The following is a 24,244-nucleotide window of genomic DNA, read 5'->3' on the forward strand; positions in this document are numbered from 1 at the left end:
AGTCTCAAAAGTATTGATATAATAGTAGTATTTATAGCTACACAAATTATTATATTTAGCATGTGATAGTGTTTAATTATAGAATATCAGGGTTGGAAGGGACCTCAGGAGGTCATCTAGTCCAACCCGCTGCTCAAAGCGGGACCAATCCCCAATTTTTGCCCCAGATCCCTAAATGGCCCCCTCAAGGATTGAGCTCACAACCCTGGGTTTAGCAGGCCAATGCTCAAACCACTGAACTATCCCTTCCCCCTGATCTCCATTTCAGCTGTATCACACTGAGAGGACTAAACCCATCTTCAAATGGTGTAAGGCAATTTTATGAGCTTCTCAGTCCAACCTAAACTATCCGTACATAAATAAAACAAATATTCTGAATAGACAAATGTGAACTCTTAAACCATTAGGAGTTGAAGCATGACACATAGGTAACTTTTTTTAGAAATGTAGGAAATGTTTTTGCATGTATAGGCAGCTTCAAAATGGCATTTTTCACTTCCAGGCCTAATCATTTCTGTTAATGCTGCTGTACGCCGTTAAACAGCTGTTGTTTTCTATCCTAGATATGGTTGTATTTCTGTGGTTGGTGAAGTGTTACCAATACACAAAGTTAGTGGTGTACTTTGGGAAGATTTCATATTAAAGGTGTTATGTGATTCTATATTTGAAATAAGGTTCTGGATTTCACATATGATCCCCATGTTACACAAAACTGGCAATTCTATATGTATGAATAGTAAGCTTTGAATTCCTCCTGGACGATTACAAGTTGACAGTTGTACCTTAGGTACCTAGAAACATTCTGTCTAATTTGCAATAAAATCTCCAATTTTACCTGTGACCTTGATATCACAATCTGGCCATTCCTTGTAAGTGCGTTTCTTGGACAATATTTTTTAAAATAAGGCCTGATTTAAATCTTCCATATTAAACCATGTGAACAATGTTAAGGGTCTAAAACTTAAACCCCATTTCCCATCACAGACTTTTAAATTTTGCACCATTTGTCAATGTAGGATATAAACACTTGGTGAAATTGCCAGATGTTGTAACCCAGTTCTTAGGAGCAGGGTTCAGAGAGAAAGAAGATACTAACGTTGGAGTGAGTCCTGCAGAAAGGGTCCAATGTAGGAACGACAAAATTATTGTCCCAAGTCTGTCTTTGTTCATTTTAAATGTTTCAGATTTAAAAGAATTACATTGTGTTTTTGGTCTCTTTTGGGTTTTTTTAACTCCCTCTCGTGTGTGTGTGTTGATTAGTGTTTCCAACTCTCCTAAATTTGAGTAGGGTAATTTTGGCTCCTGCTGCAGGAGCTCTATCTATCTGATGGTATAGAGTTTCCAGCGTCTCCCCAAAATTCTAATTGTGGTCCCCATGTCTGCCTGTTCGTCCAGTCCCACCTTTGTTTCAGCTCCAGGTGTTCTTCACTCCCCTCTCCTCTTTGCAGTTCTGAGGATGTTGATTATAGGGAGGAACACAAGGGCCAACCCATTTTTCACAGGAGAGGAGTAAGCAAGGTCCTCAGTTGCCAGACTTTCTTTTCTCCTTGCTTCTAGATGTTTGAGAACTGCTGCTCGAACTATGGGTCGTGACCCTGTTTTAATGGGGTCACCAAGGCTGGCATTATACTTGCTGGGGCTGAAGCTTGACCCCACCACTTTGGGCCGGGGTCGAAGCCCAAGAGCTTCAGCCCTGGGTGGCGGGACTACAGGCTCCCTGCCTGGGGCTGAAGCCCCTGGGTTTTGGCCCTCCTACACTGGGGCAGTGTGGCTCAGACTTTGGCCTTGGGTCCCCTGCTTGGGGCAACGGGCTCAGGCAGGCTCAGGTCTTAGTCCTCCTCCTGAGGTTGTGTAGTAATTTTTGTTGTTGGAAGTGGGTCTTAGTGCAGTGAAGTTTGAGAGCCTCTGTGCTAGAGTAATGCAAATAATAATAATGGTGTCAGCTGGTCCATCCCCTACCCAAAAAATTCTCTTGACTTCTGAAGGGGAGGGGGAAGAGCTCTGTCTGCCTTCTGCAACAGCTGCTCTTCCCTAGGAGTTGGGTCAGGGGGGAAGGCAGCTAATTAGAGTGGGGGTGTTTGGCCCTCTGGCAAAGCTGAAATTTACTAGAGGGCTGAACCTTCTGGCATGGCTCCAGCCCCAGGCAAAATAGCATAGACTTGTGAGTGTTGGCAGCACTTGTTTAAATTTTTGTTTATCTGTAACTGTAATGGCTCATTTTTGGATCCTGTCAAGGATTCTCCAGGGCTGGCTTCTGTTTTGGTATCAGCGCCTTCCTGTCACTGTGCAGAATAGGAGGTTGTGCTAGGCCAGCATGCCCATCACAACTGTCTAGTTAATGTGAAGCGGCCAATCCCATGGAGCTGGTGCACCTAGCAATATGCTGGGACTATGGAAGTGGAGAGAAAAGGCTGCACTTGAAGCGGGAACATACTGGTTGGTTAATAATCTCTTCTTGCTCCTATTCAAACCTCAGGCAGAATGTCATGAGTCAGGCTGGTTTGCCCTATCTTTTGTTAGAACCACCTTGATGTTGAAAGTTTCTGTGGCTCATAGTAATGGCACTTTGAGTTGGGAGCTGCTAAGAGGAGCTGTTTTCAAGGGGTGCCTGCCTCTTGGAGGAACACAGCAGATCTTGTTTTGCCTGCTTATATGACTTTTTTGTGATCCTTGCACTATTCAGTGTTTTTCTAAAATCCCCAGTTCATGGAGTCATGTTACTATGTTAGCCTCTCAGCCTTCATTTAAAAAATTTCATTTCTTTTTCTAAAGAAAATATTGCAAATGCGAATGCTTTAAAGAGCTGAAGGCCAATAAACAAATCCAAAATTTGTTTTAAAATACTTAAATCAGTCTTGACGTTTGGGGAGGCCTGAGTCTTGGCTTTTGAAGGTTGGTAATATTGCGGTGGGGGGAAGGGTTTTTATTTTCTGAAAAGCTTCAGCTGAGAAGAGGAATAGGAAAGGGCAGGAAAATGGGCTATTTTAAGATCTGCTTGAAGTTCTTTGCCATGTGTTAGACAGATCAGATGAGATTATCACAGTAGCCCCTTCTGGCTCTAAAATCTAGGGAAACTATTTTAACCACCGACAAGATGGCAGTGAGGCTGCCCTCAACAAAGATAGCCCTGGCTTCCTATTGTTCTTAACAGGCCTGAAGCCAGTGTCTCCTGAGGAAACCTCTAGTCACTAGAGAAGGGGGGAGGAAACTGTGAGGGGGTAGGCAGGGAAGCAGGATGGTGCTTGGGGTTGAGGTGGGGACAGAAGCCTGTGAGGGATGTGCCCAGGGAGGGGAACACGGGAAATGGGATGGGGACTGAGGAGGAAGGGAGGCAATATAGCGAGTGGGGGGGACGGGGGACTAGCCTAGCTTAGGGCCAGGTGAGGGGGGGCGCACACTGGCAGCCCCGCTATGTTTCTACATGTGCCGTTAATTTGAACCCAGCGAGCCCGTCCCCCTGGAAGCTCCTGGAAGACCAGGCGGGCACGAAGCGCAGACTGGCCGGGGCGGCGGGAGGGGCGCGGTGTGATTGGATGAAAGTCCCTCGAGGACGCGGCGCGGTGGCTGGCGCGCGCTCGGCTGCGGGCCGCTGAGGGGCGGGGGAGAGCTCGGCGTGACTCTGGGAGCTCGGGCGGCAGAGACGTGAACGCTTCTCCTTCTGCCACGGCAGGCGCAGAGCCCGGGGGAGCCGGCCCCTCCCCGCCGCCAGACAGGCTGGGCGGCTGCTCCGCGTCAGACACCGCATCTCCGAACCGACTCACGCTGCCCGGAGATGCCTCCTGTGGGGGGGAGCAGCAGGCTGCACCCTGCCCCTGGGGGCGCGAGCCCAGGCGCGGAGAGCGCCTGCGCGGGGCGGGTTCTCCGGAATCCTCCCTCAGCCGGCGCGGGCCGCCATTTTGGCTCTGGCTCTGGGGACAGGAGCCCATAGGATAAAGCGCGAGCCGAGCGTTTTTCGCTTCCTCACTGCGGCGTTGGCACAGCAGCCGCCCCTCGCCAGCGCCCTGGGCCTGGCTGCGCCCGCCGCCGCTCCGCGCGCCCCCGGGCCCCGCTGCCGGCCGGAGAGCGAGGCGGGAAGGATGCCCCGCACGCCCCGCCGCTGAGAGAGAAGCAGCGGCCCGACCGCCGCTCCCGCCCCACCCGGCTGCACGCTGGGCCTCCGCCTGCCCGGCCACAGGGATTCCTTTCCCGGCCGTGCCCTTAGGTCCCCCGCCCGGGCTTCCCGTCGCTTGGCTTTCCCCGGCCAGGCGTTTCTCTCTTCGGGTCTCTCCGGCCGGGCCTTCGGGCTCCCCCGCCCGTTGCCATGTCCTCGGCCGCTCGCTTCGACTCGTCGGACCGCTCCAGCTGGTACGTGGGCCCGCTGTCGCGGGCGGAGGCGCAGACGCGGCTGCAGGGGCAGCGGCACGGCATGTTCCTGGTGCGGGACTCGTCCACCTGCCCGGGGGACTACGTGCTGTCGGTGTCCGAGAACTCGCGGGTCTCCCACTACATCATCAACTCGCTGCCCAGCCGCCGCTTCAAGATCGGCGACCAGGAGTTCGAGCACTTGCCGGCGCTGCTGGAGTTCTACAAGATCCACTACCTGGACACCACCACGCTCATCGAGCCCGCGCCCAGGTAGGTGCCCCCTTCGGCCAGCCCGCGCCCGGGGACTGTGTCTGTGTAGTACTCGTGCGCCGCCCGAATGCTCGTATAGCCGCATCGTCCTGGGAGCTCTCCTGCAACCCCTTCACCTTCGTGCTTGCAATTGCCTTAAGTGAGGAAGTGGTCGTAGGTTGTATCCAGCCTGTTCTGTGAGTGACTGTACTTGCCTGCCTCAGATCCAGCAGAGGTGGTACTCTCTGTGCTTGGGTCCATATTCCTCCCTACGCCTGTGCCTCGTGCTGATGTGAATTACAACGGACTTGTATAACTGCTTAGAACCCATGCACAGACTCAGTTGGACTATGGTGAACTCATTGATTTTAGTGTTCATTAGCATGTAGGACAGCATTTCCTAAACTCTTAGAAGCTGAGGAACCCCCCCGCCCCCTTCCATTCAATAAAATAAAATATATGCATTTCCCACTTAGTTCTACAATCTGATGTTAAAGGCCTACCCATCTTAATGTATGTGCCTTTCATGCCCCACACTTTGGGAAATGCTGTTATAGAATATGAGCTAAAGAAATTAATCACTTACTCTGCAGCCAGCTAATGTTTTGTCCTGTATCCATCACAGGACTGTACTTGCCTGTGTCACTAAACTACATTAGAAAATGATTGAGGAACTTGTTCTTTATCCTTAATTTATACAGTCTCTCAGCACCCTGCTTTAAGGTCTTTGGAATCCTGCACAAACAGCTACTATTGAGATGTTATATGAAAATAAAATAAAATACTAAAAAGCTAAACAAAATGGTATTTTAAGAACCAGATTTAGCTCACTTGATTTATTTAGACAGTTTAAAGTCTCCCTATTAGTGACCCCAGTTTTTTAAAGAACCTTTTCAGCTAGACTGATACTTAATTTAAATTTAGCTCCAAACTTAGTTGTCAAATGCAAAGCTCAGGGTCAAATAGGCTTGTCAAAAAATTCTACTGAGTAGAAAAACTTGTTGTCATGAAAAGCTTCCAGATAGAATTATTAAGCAGTGGAATAGTTTTGCCTGGGACCTGGTGGAAACAGCATCACTTGGTATTTTTAAAACTAAATGCTAAAAAATGTTCAGTAGTAATGATCATGCTTTGGCAGAAAAGACAGCTGCTTAGTAATTAACAGGTGGTCTTACCCATTTGCAGGAGCAGTTGAGCAGGACTGCCTGGTATCTCACATTGTCAATCAATGGAGGGTTGTGGCTTATTGCAGATATTCCTTCACAGTCCTTTTGTTTATCTTAATTCTTCTCCACTTGGATACTGCATTGCTTTCCTAGAAGTTAAGCCTCTATTCTCAGTCATGTGCTTTAGTGATTTAATTTGGTTTCTTTACCCGTTTGAGGCCTTGGTGCCATCTAACTTGATCACAGGCAAACCCACTCACTCATTTGCCATCTTTTTATTGGCCTTGAGCATATAGGGATGATTTAGTTCAGTGAACAAACTCAGGATGCAGGCAAAACTATAGAAATCAATTGGAATTCTGCCTGCATAAAGAATGCAGAATTGGGCCCTAAGTTAACGCAAACTGACAAGCTTCCTAGCAGTAGTTGTAATACTACAAATGGGATTGATTAGGAAGAGGAAATACGCTATAAGCAAAACTATCTAAATTGTTACCCTAATTCAGCCTTTGTGTTAAAAATTTACAGCTGTAGAAATTCAGTGACATGATGGTAGGATCTTAAAGTTCTTTTCTCTTTAAAGAGACGATGGGATGGGGTGGGAACCAATTTTTTTTCAGCGGCAGCATTTCTCAACTTGTGTTCTTGTAGTATAGGACTCGGATAGCATCGTGACTAGCCAGTTGCATGGTCTTGGAAATAGGTGATAGTATTATTTTTCCCTCCTTGTAAACTCATTGGTACAAATTTTTTTTAGTGGAATATCTTATTCCAGGGTTCTCGTGTTTTGAAGATGCTATTCATCCTTTATTAATTTTAAAAAACAATGTAAAAAACTGCTTGTTGCATACTTAGTGATCAGCTCAACCCTTAGCTTAAAAATACTTATGTAGAGGAGCATTTTTGCATTTAAGAACTAACAATTCTACTCAATTAAGTGAACAGATTATTCTGAGCTGTTTGTTGGTTACTTACGCTTTGAATCAGATGCAAGTTTTGACTGTAATTGCAAGTGTACCTGGTCTCTTGCTCTTGACTATATCAGAGTATTGTATTTTTTCTTTTTGTCCTTTCTGACTTCAGTAGTTCATTTTAAACAAGTATTGTTCCATATGATTTTTTCCTGAATAGCTTGTTAAATTGATGGGTAGTCTTTTTTTTTTTTTTTTTTTCCCCCTCTAGAATGTTATGGGTTAAGCTTTGACAAGTTTAACAGTAAACTTGTCTTTATTCTGTGTGTGGTATTTTACAGCACTTTTCCCACTGTTGGTATAGCAGCAATGTAGCTGCATAAGTGGAAGCATTAATATGGACTAGTCATAGAAGTTCTTATCATTGTGGTTAGCCAACATGGTAAATCTATTTCTGGCCTACATTAGTGCTTCCCCTGTTAATACCAGTTAACCTGTACTATATCAATGATGGGCAAAAGAAACACTAGCATTGTTGGCTGTAGTGAGGTGTGATTGTGAAGTGTTCTCAAACTGTGAAGGCATAGTAATAAAATGAAGAATAGTAAATAAAATGAAAATTACCTAAATGGGGTACCTTTATGTTCTCAATTTTAGTATACTTTTCTTTTCCATCGTTTTTAAGGAATGGGGCAACTGCTGAGCACCAAAAGAAAGTGTGTGTTTTGTACGGATTATTTTTGCTGTAAAGTAATCACTGTTCTAGGCTACTGGGAGCTTATTTTTAAATACAGTTTTATTGCTGTTTCTGAAGTACTAAGGGTGAAGCTAGGTCAGTTGAAGCAGCAGTTATGCCTTGGGTTGTCTTCTGTTGCAACCCCCATATCCCACAAGGGTTTTCAGGCTGCTGCAAGGGGGCTGGAGACACTCCGCTACTTTTCTTTGTATTTTGGGTCTTCCTGAATAACTCCACTGCCTGCCTCTGCTCATCTCTTTCCCACGCAGTAACAGTACAAAACTGCCATGATTCTTGACTGTTTCAGTGCTGCATACAGAGTTCTGCATAATGGCAATAATCTGAACAGGCTTTTTAATTTCACTCTGTTAAGAAAAGTTCTAAAGCAGCAGTCAGAGAGGCAAGATTGGAGTCTGCAACCATATGAGCTAGAAACTTTTTCATTTTAAATAACTTACATTCTGTAGAAACTGACACTAGATCACCATACTTGCCCAGGGAAGCTGCCACCTTGTGATGGAGGAGTGGATTTTTCAAACCTTGCACTATAGGATTATTGTACGTGTAAAAAGAGGAATGCATACTTAAGTCTTAAATTTCCTTTTTTGTAAGGACAGTTTATCTAGCGTTACCCAGCAAATTGAGACTATTTTACAGTGGAATTTAATTCTACACCATTTTATCTCTGGGTAATCTCATCCACAAACACAAGTTAAACTACTGTCTTTATACTGATGACTGACAGATCTACCTCCCTACTCCAGACTTGTCACCTTCTGTCCAAACTAAAATCTTGTCCTGTCTTTCTGATGTCCAGCTGCCAACACAAGCTAAACATGGTTAAAACAGAGTTCTTAATCTTTTCTCCCAAACTCTTCCTGTTACCTCTTTTCTTGATCACTGTGGATAATAGTCTGTCTGCCTGTTGCTTAGGCCTGTAACCTGGGTGTCAGCTTCAACTCTGACTTCTTTGGGTCTTCACATCCTGACTATATTCTTTCTACATTACATCTCTAAAATACAACCTTTCTATCAATCCACACAACTAAAACTCTCTTCCAAGTTCTCATCATCTTGCATGTTGATTACTGCAATATCCTTTTCTCTGGCCCTGATAAATGCAATCTTGCTCTGCTTGTTGCCATTCAGGATGCTGCCATAAATTAATTTTTCAAGTCTATCTCTGACCATGTCACCCTCTTTTTGTATTCCTCCACTGGCTTCCCATTCTCTCTTATGACAAATGTAAGCTGCTTGTATTCACTTTCAAGGCCCTTCACAGTCAATCTCTACCCTACCTGTCCTCTCTCATTCAATATCAAGTTGTGGATGCCTGCCTCTGTCCTGTGTCGCAAGCCTCCGCTACCTACTTGTTAAATTTTCAAACAAATGCCTTTGTTGTTTCTCCTATGTTGCCACGCACACTTCTGTGAAACTACCTCATTATTCACCTTCAAATCTCCTTTGCTGTGATGCCTATGAAAAACTTGACAATATCCATCTGTTGTCTCTTCTCTTATACTTAGATTGTAAGCCTTTGGAGCAGGAATGTCTTTTTGTGCTGTGTTTGTATAGTGTGTAGCACAATGTCTAGGACTTCCAGGTGCTAAGTTAATTAAAATAATAAAGTACCTTGCTGTATTGAATCAGTAAGATAAAACATACATCCTTCATCCATTTTTCTCCAGCCTCCATGAAAAATTTGACTTTTTAAAATGAGTTCTTGAGAGACTACACAGTATATAGCTTTTAGCTCATTGTTTAGTTAGAGACTTCAAGTAAGCACTAGTCGTACTAAATGCTTCAAAGTGCTATCAAACTGGTAATCTAGTAACAGCTGAATTTCTTAGTATCTCTTTATCACTTTTTAACAATAGACTATTCATTAACATTAGAGTAAATTTTGTTACCCAGTATACAGAATAAGGTAAATATCTACTATTAAAAGTTTTATTATTTAAATATTCAGGTATCCAAGTCCACCAATGGGATCTGGATCAGCCCCTACCATTCCCACTGCAGAAGAAAATCTGGAATATGTTCGGACTCTCTATGACTTTCTTGGGAATGATGCTGAAGATCTGCCATTTAAAAAGGGTGAGATACTGGTAATTGTAGAGAAGCCTGAAGACCAGTGGTGGAGTGCCAGAAACAAAGATGGTCGTGTTGGGATGATCCCTGTTCCTTATGTAGAGAAGCTGGTGAGATCATCCCCTCATGGGAAACATGGGAACAGGAATTCCAACAGCTATGGTATTCCAGAACCTGCCCACGCTTATGCTCAACCTCAGACCACGAGTCCCCTTCCCTCTGTATCCAGTACACCTGGAGCAGTGATCAACCCTCTGCCATCAACACAGAATGGACCAGTCTATGCCAAAGCTATTCAAAAAAGAGTACCATGTGCTTATGACAAGACGGCCTTGGCACTAGAGGTAAGATTTTTATCAAGTTCTATGTTTCTAACATTTTCAGTAGTTAATTTAATAAAATAAGAGCACAACTTAGTTGAAATGTTGGCAACCTGATTATGTAATTCATTTGAGTCATTCATTTGTGTGGTTGTCTTGAGTAGATTGGGCTTCGCCTGACTCTCTAACTCAAGTAACTGAGAGAACAAGGTCTTTCTTCATACCATAACAGCTCTACAAAAAGAATTGCTTCATCCATACCACTTCCCTTTAGAAAGGGACTAGAGTACATATAAAAGATGTACCTAATTCAGATTCTTTTCTTTTTCCATAATATGAATTGTTTACTAGGTTGTGTTTGTAAGAATAATGGGATGGGCACACCCTGCCCTGGAAACATGTGGGTCCATCACCTCTGTCAGTGGCAAAGGAAATAATAATCTGGTTGGCTTGGCTATTCTCCTGCACTTGAACTATGTGTGGTGCTCATTGAGCTTTGTTTTGCAGTGGGAATCCTGGAGGGCCACACTAGTGATCCTGGTTGGGAGAACTAGTTCTAGCATCCTCCAGAGATAATTAGAACTAATATGTTGGGTATGGTGTGTTGAACAAATGATTTATGGCTATGCTTTGTAGCCCCTGAATAGTTTGGTGAGCCATGTTTAAGCATGGTTATAGCTAAACTAGTTTAAAACACTGAAAAGGGACAAACCATGTTAATGTGTTTTTTAGATGTGGTAAATTTGGTGCCATCAATGCTGGCTGGCCACACCGCATTATCTAAAGTTAAACATAGGTCCCGTTCTTGACATCTCATGTGAATGAAGCTGAAAAACCTATCCACTAAATGTCACTGGAAGCAATGGATTGTCACAGAATGCAATGCTGAATGCAGTGTTGTATAATTGTGGCTCACTTGCTTTCAGCAGGGAGTGGGGAGATAAGGGAGAAAATGCAAGAAGAGAGCAAGCAAAGATATTATATATATGACTTCTTAGGTATGTAAACTTTTTATTAAGTAATGGTCTCCATAAGGAGACTCTTCTGAACCTTCATTGGTGCTCTGCTTCAAAAACATGGCAGAAACTAAGGCTGTTAAAGCAGATGCCTCCTGTCTACAGACCCAGCAATTTTATATACCTTTTAAAATAATGTTGTCTAACAATTTTCCTACCTTTTATTCATTTAAATGTCCCTTCTGCATAAAGTGACACTGTCAGGGTCAAAAATTGGACCTTAACTGGCAGGGAGAGGATTCTTGATGTGTTCTTGTGAGGAGACTAAAGATTAAAATGCACCAAAGGATTCTACTCTGGGAGTGGGGGGAAAGCCATTGGCCCACTATTTGCAAGAAGCCCTACGCTAACATATTTGTGCAAATAATATAGGCAACAATTTTTCAATGCCATGTTCAATATACAATTGCATCCTGCTGAGCTACTCCTGCTTCTGAAACCAAGGCAGGAGGCTTAGTTTGGGGTGGGAAGAGCATGCCATGGAAGCTCGAAAAGGAGGGGTGGGGAGAACCTGTGATAACTTGCCCAAATATACTTTAAATTTTCTTTTCCGTAACTCTAGCTATGTGGTCACTTCAGACTCTCACCACTGTTCCTGTGGAATTAACTGCCTCAGACCAATGGGGCTCGATTGTTGAACCTCCAAATATCTGGAGTCTGATTAAAAGGTGGTCTTTTCTTCTTGTGCACGCTTTCATTGCTTCTGCCTTGTCAATTCTTTGGGGAGGGAGATCTTTCTGCCCAATCATCAGTTTTAGCTAAGAATTAATATTGGGGGTCACATGGTGTCTTGTCAGGGACCTCTGAAGTGAAGTTAGGAGGGGCTGCTCAACTTCTGTTCATAGTCACAGTGGCTGCAGCTCTTCCATACATCTACATACAGAATCTCAGCAGCTACTATACTATCTTTTCCAGTGTTTCCAGTGGATATACTTACCAAGGAATTCTTTTGTGGTCTTCATTCTGCTTCCCTAGGACCTAGGTGGACCTCTGAAGCACTGACCAAACATGTAGGGCCTTGAAGAGGCAGAGGTTTAATATCAATAAACTAAATAATAGTTCCTGTAAGGTCATAGTTTAATGCCAGAGTAGTCAATAGGCAACCTGCAGGCCAGGTCCAGACTGCGAGATGCTTTTAAACAGACCCAAGGATATATAGGAATTCTGTGGAAGAACTGGGCATAGAGCCCAAATTTTATTATCCTCAATCTTATGTTTTAGCCAAAAGACTATTCCCCCACCCCGGTCTACTCCCCTCCACACACATTTTCAGAAGCTCTGGTGGAAGGAGTTTGGGGGTAAGGGACATCCTACCTTAGGTTTCCCAATATTGGGGATTTCATGGCTTTCTACTGGTTGTCTTAAATTTACATGAGCTTATAATCAGGACTTGAAAAACTTACTTGACACCTGCTAGTCTGAGGATGAAGCCCTGACTGTGCCAAAATACACCAGTACCCAAAGCAGTGCTCTCTCCTGTTGGTTGGGTGCCTCCTTTGCTTCATCTCTCCTGGCTGAATTCTCTGCCACCAAGTTAATGGTGCCAAATACCCTTGTTGGATCAGATAATGCTGGGTACCCCCTTAAATAAAATGTATGCTGTTAGCCACACTCGGCGCTGATGTTCCCATGTCCTGAACTAGACTGACCTCAGCCCATCACAGAAATGGAGCTGCTGCCTAAGGAATCAAGAGGCCCTTACCTACCATGTCAGAAGAGGGCTCTCGAGTTTGTGCTGGTCTTCCTGCAACCCAGGCAGAAGGCTCTTTTTGTTTATTGGGGTGAGGACCTACTAACTTGGCAGAGTCCCTTGGTAGTGGGGGGGTAGCCTAATACAGTGCCCTCTGTGAGTGGCAGCTATCCTTGGGGTACTATGTTCCTAACAAAAGCCTCCCCACCCAACAGGGTCGTCCAAAGCAATAGTAGCCCCAATCTACCAGTAGCATCAGCCAGAACTCTTTGCTGTGGCAATGTCATCTTAATTCTAAAGAGACATCACTGCATTGTTTAACACCGTTTACATTACGAAGGTTATCTTTGCAATCAGAAGAGTTAGTTCCCCGTAAGTGTGTTTTTTGCTTTGTTTTGTTTTTAATGAAAGCTTAAATTTTGCAAACTTGATGACATTTTCTTAGGAAAGATTCCTGTTCACTGTGGAGGGCAGTTTTTCAAGTCCTACTTTATAACCAGCTTAGAAGTGGCTTATTTCATTTTTCAGGTGGCATTTGACTGCAAATGTATAGCTGTGGAAAAGTTTTGAGTATGTCACTGAAGTATTTATTTCACCAAAATAGATATCTGTTGACCTTAATTATATAACTGACTTCTAGACTCTCTCTCTTGGGCTTGTTACAATTAGGTTACAAAGAAAACAATTAATAGTATAGGAAAATTGAGGCACAAGTAGGACAAAATGTGCCAGTAGTTAGATTCCCCTGATGATGATGTACAAAACTGTGAGTGGCAAAAATTAGGCTACTTTTTTCGTTAATGTTCATACAGCAATGGTAAATTTCCTTTGTGGAAGAAAACAGTGTAAGTAAAGATATTTAAAACGCTTAATATTTTAAACATCACATCTACAACATCTGTTTACATAATACTTGAAGCTACACACGTACACACAAGTTCCAAGTGTTTATTTTGAGACTACCACCAGGACAAGTCCCATAGACATCCTATATTAATCATAGGAATCCTGGCGCCAATTTTTTTGTTCCAGTCTCCTTATTAGATGAGGTGTACCAAATCCTCACTTCAGTGCCTTTGTCAAAGTTGTTGGCTTACTGCTAGAGCTTTTTCTGGATGAGATTTTTAATCTAGCTATATTGGGAGTCTCTTCATTTCTCTTCTCCCCCAAGATGTAGGTGTGCTGGAGATGCTGGTTGAAATTCTGTGCTGTACCTTGGAAGAGATGGGGAATCTAAGGGGTCTTTAAGCCACCTTTGCACCTACCACTTCAGGGCAGCCTTTCCCTAGCTGTTCGTACACCACTGTAATTCCCTATACTGGGATTGCAAAGAGATCCTTGGAAGATAACCTTATGGTGTCTTCCTCAGTCCCTGCACTGGGGGAATTCTGTTCCTGTAGGATGTCATTTTTAGGCCCCCTATATGCCAATTTGGTGGTTTTACTTGGTGTGAAGAGACTTTAATGGATGACAGTCTTGCCCCCTAGTCCAAGTGGCTAGATTCTTTGGCCTGGGCATCTCATTTCTCTACCATCCTCTGCTGTCCCTTAGCTTTGGCACCCAATGTAACATGGAAATATTTGCATAATTTCCCTGCTGTTGACTCCTTTAATCTCCCAATGACACCCTTCCCTTCATCCCTCCTGCTGCCCCTAGTGACCTAGCATGACTGCCACCTCTACAAAGTACCAGCTTCTTCCTTCCACTTAGCTGGACTTTGCTGCAGATTGTACCTCTCTTCACTGCAGCAGTTTAGCCCCAGCCACTATTTTCCTGGTTCAGTTGGACCTCAGATACTCTTCTCAACCCCATATTGTGCCTGGTTTTGAATGGGTAGCCAAATCTTCATGATCCATTCAGTATTGTACACCAACAGTGATTCTCTCAGCAGAATTACCGGTTGTGAGGCAGACAACCTGCCTGTTAAGAATTGGAATGAGATTACCAACTCCAGATAGATTCCAAACAGTCATTTGATTATTTCTGACAGCTATTGACCTAGTCAGCTACCAGTGAACCACTGATTTACAGTTATGATTTGCATCTCCTGTGTTCCATGGTCAATCCTGTCCCCAAACACACATCACTTGTGTCTTCATGAAATTGTTAATGAGTAGCTGTAAAATTCACTTGGATGTAATCTTATCATTTTCTATAAATAAAATGATATTCACCAAACTTCTTCCCTTTTTATGATGCATGAATCAGTTCCAAATGGAAAACACAGGTATGGAAGAGTCTAGAGTACATGAGTAACACTTTGACTAGCATACTGCAAGAGCTATATTTCCTGGGGCTTTGAATTCATGCTGAAACTGGAACGTAATTTAAAATACATTCCAATTTTATCATTGGGTGGGACTAAATGTCTGTACCTCTAAAGAATTTCTCATTTCAAGAGTCCAATATTTTACTCTTCCCTCCCAGACATATTAACATGCTTTGCAAATGAAGTTAGCCTCAAAACATCTGAGATAACTAAGCATTGACCTTTTTTTATGAATTGGGGATAATGAGGTCTTGAAGCTGACTTGTCCAGGTCATAAAAGAAGTTTGTGGCAGAGCTGGGAAATGTACTCCCCAGGTTTTCTGACTGTCCTGTGGTTAAGCTGTATTCTGAACCTTGCTCATTCTCCTGACTTCCTCCACTCACCCTCTGTCCCAGGCCCTAATTATGACCATCCTTAGTAGTGGCTTAAATTACTTTCTGATCAAATATTTTGTTCTCTAGTATTTTTTATTCAGAAGAGCATGGGAACATCTGAAACACCTCTATAATTTGCCATTGTTGACCTTATTTTTCCACAAACATTTTGTTTTAAATCATTTTCAGTATGCTGACTAATCAGATATAGGAAGTTTATATATTAAATTCTCAAACAAAATATAAAACTCCTAAAATACATCCCACAGTGACTTGACATTGCATTTTTCAGAGTAACTGCCATGTTAGTCTGTATTCGCAAAAAGAAAAGGAGTACTTGTGGCACCTTGGAGACTAACCAATTTATTTGAGCATAAGCTTTCGTGAGCTACAGCTCACTTCATCGGATGCATACTGATGAAGTGAGCTGTAGCTCACGAAAGCTTATGCTCAGATAAATTGGTTAGTCTCCAGGGTGCCACAAGTACTCCTTTTCTTTTTGACATTGCATTGACATTCGTTAACATGTCTGCTCAAAATCTTGTTTCAGAATCCTTTTCATAAAATCTTCTGAAGGAAACAGCTTTACTTTTGTAGATATAGTATGAGAGGATGTTCAGAAGCTTCTACTAATAATAATTGTTAAACATCTTCTTTAGAAATACGTGGTGAGTTCTGGTGCATCGCTTCTACATCCACTCTCCTAAAGCCTTTTTTCTTTCAGTGCTGCTCAGCAGAAATGTATTCAAGAAAAGGAAATGTTCATGTTTTGTTAGGAAACTTGTGGCCACTAGAACTTTTCTTAAAAGCTATTTCTTGGAGTAAATCCATGTTAAATTAACTTTGGTGTAGAGCATGTGTTTGGAAAACTTAAGGTGAACTAGCAGGATCATATTTTACACACTAAGTACTCCTCTACTAAGCAGCCCTTTATTGCAAGATAGAAGAAATAACATTCTGAATGTGATTTAATACAATTTTTTTGAAGTCAGACAAAGCGATAAAGGTGATTGGTGTTGTGGCGTTCTTCCATACTGTATACAGATAAATATTCTGGGAGATTGGTAAAATGGATTCACCTTGCTGTCAGTGCTCAAATTTGGTTGACTGTTTTCTTGTTGTGAGGAGTTTTACCACTTCATGGATAAAATTCACCTGCTTCAGATTAAATTGGTTGGTTTTAGGGTGTAAGAGCTTTGGAGATCTATGATGCAAGTTGAGTGCACAATCTGCATTTTAGAACTATGCCCTGACAGGTTATTTAAATCTAGCACCATGCCATTAGGTCCTTTTATTTATGTAAATTGTCAGCAGCTTCCTAAACATACATTTTAGGCCAGTACTTTAGTAGTCTCCTGGTGCTGAGCATGACAGTTTTGTCTCTAATCTTCCTTTCTGGGAAAAGTCACCTGGGCTGGAGCAAGAGGAAATCGTTCTGAAATAGGTTGTTAGCTAGAGTGTTGTCACTGTTCAATGAGTATTTGTCACATCCAAAATTTGATTATGGTAGTGCCCTCTGTGGGGCTAAAACCATCCAAACTCCAGCTGATGCAGATGCATACAAATACGCTTCTGCTAGGGAGGTAAAAGGTTAAACTGTTACGGTAAGCATTAGGCTTACCAGTTAACAAATGTTAACTGTTAACCCCAATGTCCCTGCATCAGGAGGAAGCGGGGACCCTGCCATGCTAGTGTCGTCATCTCCCCCCCCCCCCCCGCTACCTTGGTTAATAGGTTAAACTATATAATTGTGATCGTTTAACTGGTTAACTTTTTTGCCAATATTTACATCCCCAGCTTCTGTTGCATATACCTTTTTGCTCCATAATTTGTACTGGCTTCCAGTTCAATTCTAAAAAGAAAAGGAGTACTTGTGGCACCTTAGAGACTAACAAATTTATTTGAGCATAAGCTTTCGTGAGCTACAGTGGTATGCAGCCGATGAAGTGAGCTGTAGCTCACGAAAGCTTATGCTCAAATAAATTTGTTAGTCTCTAAGATGCCACAAGTACTCCTTTTCTTTTCGCAAATACAGACTAACACAGCTGCTACTCTAAAACAGTTCAATTCTAGGAGCAATTAAAATGGGGCTGGTGGTGGTCAGTAAAGCCATATATAGTTTAAATCTTAGTGTCCCACTAGTTGATCAGCCAAAGTGCTGTCAAACTATCAGTCCTAAGTTAAAACATCTTGGAGATGGAGACAGGAGATTCTTAGTAAAAATCTGGAATTCTTCAATTTTCTTCCCAGCTGGTGGGGATTCGACCTTTGGGGCAGGCAGTAAGGCATATCTGTCTGAGAAAGCTTATGTGAGGGTGAGGTAGGTCTCTCTTCTGTGGAGAGTAGGAGAACCTTGAGTCCCTAAATTGTTAGTCTAGTCTGATATGGTTTTGTTGTCTAATGTTCTAAATGCTGTACACATGCTTGGAGTACAATAAATTCAGTCTGATAAATCTGAGAAATACACAAGGTGGAAATGAAGTACTACAACAGCAAATTGCTTTCAACTGACTTGCAGAAAATTTGAACAGAGCAGAAATAGGAAATGTTTCACTAGTCTCCAACCACTGTACTCATGAGTCCCAATGATAGTTGCTGAATATTTCCAGCAAACTGTTACCTGAAACCTCTGTCTGTTTTAAACAAAGTCAGTATTAAATGTACAATTGCATTTCTGTCAATGGTAGTCGTTTTAAACTGGGAGAAATAAATGGGTATAAGTGAGTAAAATTTTGAAGGAGATTTTGATTTCTTTTGAAAGGTTACCTATTTTAAACTAGTCTCTTATGATATATTATGGTATTTCCCCTTAGAAGCGGCAGGGAGGGGTTGAAAAACTTAACATTTTTATGTACAGCATAAAGCTTACTTAAGTATCTATGTAAAGAGCAGTTTACTAGTTTTTTTTAAGAAGTTGCTTCTGAAGAACGTTCAGCATTTACATGTTCATAATGGCTGCAAGGAGATTGCTGCTGTAGGTAACTTAAATTGTACTTTAAGCAAGGCTCCTTTAATAAAAGTTTAAAGAGAGAGCATCAGCTACATATAGCCTTTCAAGTCATTTATACAAATAATATGCCTAGTAGTCTTATTCAAATGGTCGTAAATAGTCCATTTAAACAACTGGCTTGAGGGTATCTGGTACTAATTCAACTTTGTGAAAAATACTTAGGAATTTTCTTTATATGTGACACTTTTGTTGAAAAGATATAAAAATCTTATTTGACTAGAGACTGCAACAGCAATAAGCACGGACATAAACATGGAGTGTCATACAAACCTGTAAAAACAATGTCCTCGCTGCAATTTAAAGATGCTGGCACAGATCGTTTTTAGATTAGATGAACCAGTTTTAAACATTACAATCATTTTAGGTAACTTGGTCTAAATAGTCTGACTGGGGCTAAACTGTGGTATTAGAAGAGACTAGGCTAGAACAGGATTTTTTTTTACAAACTGAGGGCCAAATACAATTTACTTAGTGATTTTGCTGATACACTGGAATGCACAGGGTAAAGAATTATGAATACCACATTTAGTAAGTACTTGTTAAAAAATACTAAATACCAAGGGAAAGCTGTGCACCTGGTGACCACTCTTTGTATAATATTTAGCTGCTGTTTCTTCATTGGATGGGCAGGTGATACTTAACATCTGGAAAACTTTCTCCCCATAGCATGGCAGAGGATGGTGTTCTCTGCCATTCCACACTAAACTAGTCAATTGTCTACGTTTTGATTTACATTTTTGTTTAAAACAAAACAGGTTTTCAACCAGCTATAGAGCTGGTCAGGTTTGGAGGGTTTTTTTAACTATATTAAAAACTTAAACCCTGTAAGTTACAAAATTTGAAATGTTTCACTGTTCTTTCAAGCAGCTCAATTTTGCACCTTGCTCATTCTACTGATTGCCTCTATTCCCTGCAAAATTCTTTTTGGTTTCCAATTGCTAGTTAATATCCACCTGGTGTTTGCCTTTGCTAGTTGTTGCTTTCCCATGTAGCAGCAGAGTTAAATTAACTGGATTCTTGTCCATTTCATGGCTGCTAACTTTGGAAAAGCAAAATGGAAAACTGACAACTTTTTTTTGTAGTTTGGGAGAGCTATAAGCATCAGCAGAAGCAAACACTGAAGATGGCTGCAGAATTAGGAAGACAGCACCAGTGAAAATTTTGAAAAAATGTTCTTCATTCATTACAGCTGGAAGCTTTTCTTTAAAATGAAAGCTTTGATTCTGACAAATTAATTGTAATTGGCCCCCATGTTCACTCAGGAAGGTGGTGAATTTTCCATGACTGGATTCAGTATAGCCGGCACCGGCTATTCATGTGTCACTACTGAATTGTATGAGCTGCTAAAATGTTACATTAAGAGAGAGGTTAAAATAAGCATCTGCTGCAGTTCCCATATTGATACAATGTAATTATGAACAGAACAGGAAGGCAGGGGGTAAAGTTTGAATGGGAGAATGTTCTGAAGTATTTAAAACATTTGAAATATTCCAAAGATATTAGCCAACTTACTTTGACACTAGTTGGTAGTAGAGATGCTGGGTATTCTGCTTCATGCACTGCTCTTTCTAAGCTATAGGTAGTATCCATTTTTCAAAAAAGTCTAACTTCCAGCTTATTTAGCATTAAGTTCCTTAGTTCTTGTTATTTTCATAAAGGAAGGGAAGGCATTGTCTTGACATTGCTCCTGCTCTTTAACAAATAGCAGTGATAGAAATGGTGAAAAAAGCTAGAATCTTTATTTTAGCTCTTATAAATGATAAAAGAATTAGTTTCAAATGTATTTTTTCTCTTTAATAGGAAAGGTAGCATTGATTTAGAAAACTGACTACTGCATCCCCTCAAGCAATTAAAATAAATGTGACCATACAATGAATCAAGATTTTTCCTGTAACTCTGAAATTCAACCTTGTTTAACAGCACTGACCTACTTAGAGTTGGAATCTTTAACAGTGTGAATACTGCATTCCTTTGAAATATAGACATCACATTTCATTAAAACTAACATAGTATTAATGAAATGTCTATATTTCAAAGAGGTATCACTGTATGTGTAAGCTAAATATACTGTTGTACACCTAAAGTAAATAATAAACCACACTCTCTCTCCCAGAGGAAAGACTGAGAGGAACACATTGTTGTTCCTGTATAATTCAGTTAATTTGCCCCATGAGAAAAATGAAGGGGAGGGGGAAATGTGTACATAAATGTAAAACCTTACAAAAACTTGTAGTTAGAGTAACTTACTTTGAAATTAATCAAGCTATTTTTCTCTAAATCTTTCTCCCCAGTTTGATTGTATATCTTTATGCTAGCAACTGTAATCCTGTAATGTAGTAACACTTTTTTTTTATTATGCAGGTTGGAGACATTGTGAAGGTTACAAGGATGAATATAAATGGTCAGTGGGAAGGTGAAGTCAATGGCAGAAAAGGGCTCTTCCCTTTCACGCACGTCAAAATAATTGACCCTCAAAACCCAGATGAAAATGAGTGATTCCTGTTGCCCAGCTTACACTGCTGCTTCATTTTTCTGGCTATGATAAGCATCATTTGAGGTGGGGATGATGACTGTTAATGGCACATTGCTAGCATTGTCCATTTTTCTAGCTTGCTGCAGTTTGATGGTTCTTTTTATACACATTTGGAATGCACACCACTGAAGTCATACGCTGACCATACCATAGTTGCATCATCCAGACTGTAGTATCACTTCTAGAACTATTTTGGCCCTTAAGCTGGAGAGGACAAACCATATAGGCAGATAAGTAGGAGCAAGAAAATAATCTTTTCTGTTTGAGGCTTTCAGGAACAGCATGTTTTACTTACTCAGTAGGAGGGGAGTTCTAATCCTCAGATCAAATATGAAACTTTTGAATCACTGTCCACCCAGAGCAACAACAAAACAACTGCAATTTTTTGGCTGAGGAAGGGAAGACCTGAATTTGAGATCAAATTTGTCCTAAGATAATATAGTTAAAACAAGTCTCTTTATAGATCAATAATTGGAACTCTTGTGCAGCTATTTGATACAACTCTAAGCTTGCTGTTGACTTAGAAATAAAGTTTGTGTGATTAAAGTAAAGACATTTATAAAAACTTTAGTTGACATTGTAAATGGTAGCCCATTTTGTCATATACATAAAACCAATTCTGCAGAATATTGAATGCAAATATAAAAGTTCCTGGATGATTTGCAAGCACTAGAACTGTAGAAATGAGCTTTAAAAGAGAAACACTTAAGCCTGGTCTACAGACTTTTGTACTGGTATAGCTCTTGAGGAGGAGTATAAGGTTTTTTGTTTTTTTTAACAGTTTTACTAGTACAACCTGGTTTGGGGGAGGGGATGAAGAAATAAAGGTGCCTTATACTGACATAACTTATCAGTATAATTGCATCCATACCAGGGGGTTGTACCACTTTAAACTTTTATAGGTAAACAGAGCAACTTGTGCAGATGAGCCTAACTCCATGACCTTCTGCCTGCCTCTTTTTAAATGAATTTAAAAATTTAAATAAACAAAAATACATGTGTAAAATTATGCTTTTTTTAACCCCTGGGAGGCTCTGTTTATATCTTCCCTACAGAAGAATGTATTCTTATCCACTTTAGGTATTAAGGATGCCTTCAAGCTTAGCAAAAGATGCAGAAATCAAAACTTTGCTTTCAGCATTTAGAGGAACTTATGTGAAACATTAACACTTAAAAGAATACATGTTCTGACATAAAATGAAAAAAATACTTTTAGGGCTGTTGAGCCCTAAGCATATGTTGCTCTGAACTGTGTATTGAAGTGCCTTGAAAAAGGCACTGAAGAATGTTTGTTTAAAAAAAAAAATGCAGCCACTGTTCATTTTTAGAAAAGCATCTCAGCTTACCTGTTAATATTCTGTAGTGCTCATCAAATGGCTGACAGTCTGGAGAAACTCTTCTTAAAGCATTTTACTGCCAACCAAACTTACTGTGAAATAGAGTAGCATTGACTAAAAGTGTGTGGTGCTGTAGGCAATAACCGTTCTTTGCAATGGAAACAGTTATGCAGCTCTAGAAAGCGAGTGTCCCTGTTTGTGTCTGGACCCTACTGTAAGTTATGAAGCTCATACTACTGAAAGTTATCTTGTACTTAAATGGCACTAAACTCAGTCTGCAATAAGGATATCTTATTTTGGCCCTGGCCTAGCTGTTGACAGCTGTCATCACTGTAGAGTTTTTCATTTTTAAAAAAATCCCTAAACATGATTGATTTGGAAAATTTATCAAAAATAAGCATTTCCTTACACCCTCCCTCATTGCATATACTGTGTACCTGGACCACTGTAAGCACTGTCCTGGTAAACTAATCTGGTGCTTCCCCCAAAGAAGCAAACATCTCAGCCAGTGTCAATACAAGAAAGCACAGAAGAATACCTAAAAAAGTGTGAATCTAGTTTTGGACCACTTAAATGGCTCCCTGTGTCTAACACCACCTCTTTTACTAAAATTACATCAAAATGTCTTCATTATTTTCTGGAGACTGCATTTGATCAGTTTGTGTTTCTCGAGATCGTCTGTTGCTTTTCAGCCCATCTTCAAAAGTTCCTTGATAGATAACTGTCAGTGTAGCTGTTTGGAGTATAAAATATACTTAATTTTATCAAGTGATGGCTTCAATCTATGCACCATTAAGTGGATTATGTGCCACATTTATGTAGGTGTCTGGGTTTCAAACTAGCAGTGTTGTCAAAACCATTAATCATAAAAGGTTTACTGTTTGTCTTTTCCTCTGGTGTACACATGTATATACATTGAAGCCTCTGATTAGAAGAGTTTTTATTTTAACTTTTCATACTGGTCAGTGTCTATCACTGGATAAGCACTAACTCAATTTATAATTGTTTACAGATCAGGCAGGAATAAATAGAGGGATATAAAGGGACTATATCCTGTTTGGGTTGGGGCTCTGATTATATTTGTAAAGGGAAAAAAATGCATTCTTTGTGCCATTTCATGTGCCTGTAATTAACTTTTTATATTGTATTAACATCCTGGGAATGAGTGGGCTTTTTGTTTATAGTCAAGTTTTCAAGCATTTCCAACTATCTGCATTTGAAAAAGTGAGAGCTGCCTAAAACGACAGCCTCTTGGGACCAGTAGAAGTGTTCCTGTGTAGTTGTCATTTTCTGTTTACTTTTTCATTTAAAATGTGTTCTGGGAAAAGGAAATTTTCGCAGTGGGAAAGGTGGCCTTCTATTTGAGACAGTTCTTCACTGTGTAAACATTAAAACAGTATGTAATTTAAAGACCATGAACTTCAGGCAATAATAAGCAAGCTTTTAAAGTTTATTTTGGGGATCATAGCTTGTTTTATTTTTTGTGCTGTAAAATTAACAGTATTAAATGAATTATATTCTTAGAATACATGGAGTGTCTCTTTTTAAGACTAGTGCCTTTTTATTTTCTTACTCCACTTATTTCATAGTGCTGGTCCCAATATCAAGCCAGTGTTATTAGTGCCCTGTTTGTACAGTCTAAATAAAAACAAACTTTTAACATTATCTGTGGTCTGTACAGCTTTCTCCAGTATTATTAGGGCATGTAAATTACACCAGTGATCTTGGAAAACTTCAGCAAGGGAAGGGCCAAGTCTATGTTTTAAACTATTTCCCCTGCCAGATGTGAGAGACAGCATTCGCTGTTCTATAATCTACCCCCCCACCCTGTAGGCTGTTGTGAGGGAGAGAGTTAAGGAATAACTATTCTGGGCCCATTCAACAAGAAGCTAGAGATGGTTCTACCTCAATAGAGAGCATAAAAGAAAATAAGCACATTTAACATCACTAACCATAGCCTTTTCTCCTTTACCATTTTCATTGGCTCTCTGGACTACTGACATCTTGATACCTTAAGGGCCAGTCCAAATCTTTTCCTCCATCAGTGAGTATTCCCTGTATAAGCAGCCTTCCTTAAACCTAGTAAAGGATGAACTGTTTTATGCTGTGTACAGCAATAGTTACACTTTTTTAAAACTTGGCAGCATATGGTGGCAACAGTTGCCCTTGACTGCTGAAGATGCTCCCATAAGCAAGT

The 24,244-nt window shown here is 41.0% G+C and overlaps 1 protein-coding gene across 1 annotated transcript; it reads left to right on the top strand.

Moving 5' to 3' along the window:
* The first annotated feature begins 3,604 nt into the window (after positions 1-3,604).
* CRKL (CRK like proto-oncogene, adaptor protein) lies at positions 3,605-23,712 on the top strand. Its single transcript, XM_073312263.1, has 3 exons — positions 3,605-4,614; positions 9,376-9,841; positions 20,539-23,712. Exons 1-3 carry the CDS (start codon positions 4,301-4,303, stop codon positions 20,671-20,673), a joined length of 915 nt encoding a protein of 304 aa, XP_073168364.1. The 5' UTR covers positions 3,605-4,300; the 3' UTR covers positions 20,674-23,712.
* Positions 23,713-24,244: the final 532 nt, after the last annotated feature.

This window comes from Lepidochelys kempii, chromosome 15 (assembly GCF_965140265.1).
Source record: "Lepidochelys kempii isolate rLepKem1 chromosome 15, rLepKem1.hap2, whole genome shotgun sequence".
Lineage (NCBI taxonomy): Eukaryota > Metazoa > Chordata > Testudines > Cheloniidae > Lepidochelys > Lepidochelys kempii.

What these genes read in the sequence shown, in the direction of transcription:
- CRKL (XM_073312263.1), top strand. Translation starts at nt 4,301, where the DNA reads ATGTCCTCGGCCGCTCGCTTCGACTCGTCGGACCGCTCCAGCTGGTAC. An exon ending in CTCATCGAGCCCGCGCCCAG is followed by an intron (nt 4,615 to 9,375) that starts GTAGGTGCCCCC and finishes TTAAATATTCAG; the next exon opens with GTATCCAAGTCCACCAATGG. An exon ending in AGACGGCCTTGGCACTAGAG is followed by an intron (nt 9,842 to 20,538) that starts GTAAGATTTTTA and finishes TTTATTATGCAG; the next exon opens with GTTGGAGACATTGTGAAGGT.